Below are 1,195 nucleotides of genomic sequence, written 5' to 3' on the forward strand. Positions count from 1 at the left end.
CACACCCTCCTAAGCGCGCTGGTAGTGGCGGTGGCCCTTGGCATGCTGGTGTGCGCGGCTGAGAATCGAGCCGCCGTGCGCCGCTGCCGTCGCAGCCACCCAGCCGCCTGCCTGGCCGCAGTGCTTGCCGTCGGCTTCCTCGTTCTCTGGGCCGCGGGCGGCGCTGGCACCTTCCTGCTCAGCATCGCCGGGCCAGTGCTTCGTGAGTCTTCACTACCCTGAGATAACCGGGAAAACAGCCAGCGCTCGCGAACGGCGCCAGGCCCGCCCTACCCCGGTTCCTGGGCTGAGAGGGGGCTGGGATACTCAGCGGGCAAGGCCACACCCCTCCCTTACAAAGCGCCTTCCCTGGCTTTGAGCCCCTCCCTGGGAACGCCCCTCTTACTACCCGCCTTTCTGGGCGTCACTGCTGGTATGAAGTGCCTTCCGCCGGCCACGTCCCCATTGCTGCGCACCCTTCTGGCCACGCCCCTGTTGTGAAACGTATTATTCCGCCATATTAGCAGGGTTCGGAGGCGACCTGGCTACCGACCATTCCATTGGTCTGCCGGTGTTCCAGTTCCTTTCTCCGGCCCCCCATTAGCTAAAGGCAGATGTCCCATCCCACTGACCCCACTCCTCTCGGTATTGCCCACAGTGATCCTGGTGCATGCGTCACTGCGCCTGCGCAACCTCAAGAACAAGATTGAGAACAAGATCGAGAGCATTGGTCTCAAGCGGACACCAATGGGGCTGCTGCTGGAGGCGCTGGGACAAGAACAGGAGGCTGGATCCTAGGGGCCTGGGATCTGTACCCAAAGGCGTGGAGAATGCCATCCCCACCCCGGCCCGAACCCAGAGCCCTTGCCCAACCCTTAAAATAGGAGCCTCCCACCCAGTTCAAAAGACAACTGCAACCCTTTCCCCAGGTCCCAAACTGGGATATTCCCTCATACCCACCCCCACCTCCCATTTTAGGAAACCAGAGTCTTCCCAGCCCTGAACTTGGACCCAGAGACACATCCAGCCCAAAACTGAGAGTTGGAGACCAGAGCACCATAGTCAACCTCAAACTCTAGGTCCACACCCCCAACCCCAATCTGGGACCCATCTATCCTCCATGCTCAGTCCCAAAGCTGGGGTCTGGGACCAAGGCATTCTCAAATCCTGAACCCTGAACCAAGGCTTTTCCAGACCCTACCCCAGCTTTGAACCC

General features: G+C 60.7%; 1 protein-coding gene across 1 annotated transcript in view; it reads left to right on the plus strand.

Moving 5' to 3' along the window:
* PRAF2 (PRA1 domain family, member 2) overlaps positions 1-1,195 on the plus strand; it is a 3,171-nt gene extending 1,976 nt beyond the window's left edge. The window contains 2 exon segments of the mRNA XM_010831526.1: positions 1-202; positions 638-1,195. The exon segment at positions 1-202 is cut by the window's left edge and continues 6 nt beyond it. Of these exon segments, the coding sequence (XP_010829828.1) occupies positions 1-202; positions 638-777 (342 nt within the window). The 3' untranslated portion in view covers positions 778-1,195.

The sequence above is a fragment of the Bison bison genome, unplaced genomic scaffold, assembly GCF_000754665.1.
Source record: "Bison bison bison isolate TAMUID 2011002044 unplaced genomic scaffold, Bison_UMD1.0 scf7180017859973, whole genome shotgun sequence".
Taxonomy (NCBI): Eukaryota; Metazoa; Chordata; class Mammalia; order Artiodactyla; family Bovidae; genus Bison; species Bison bison.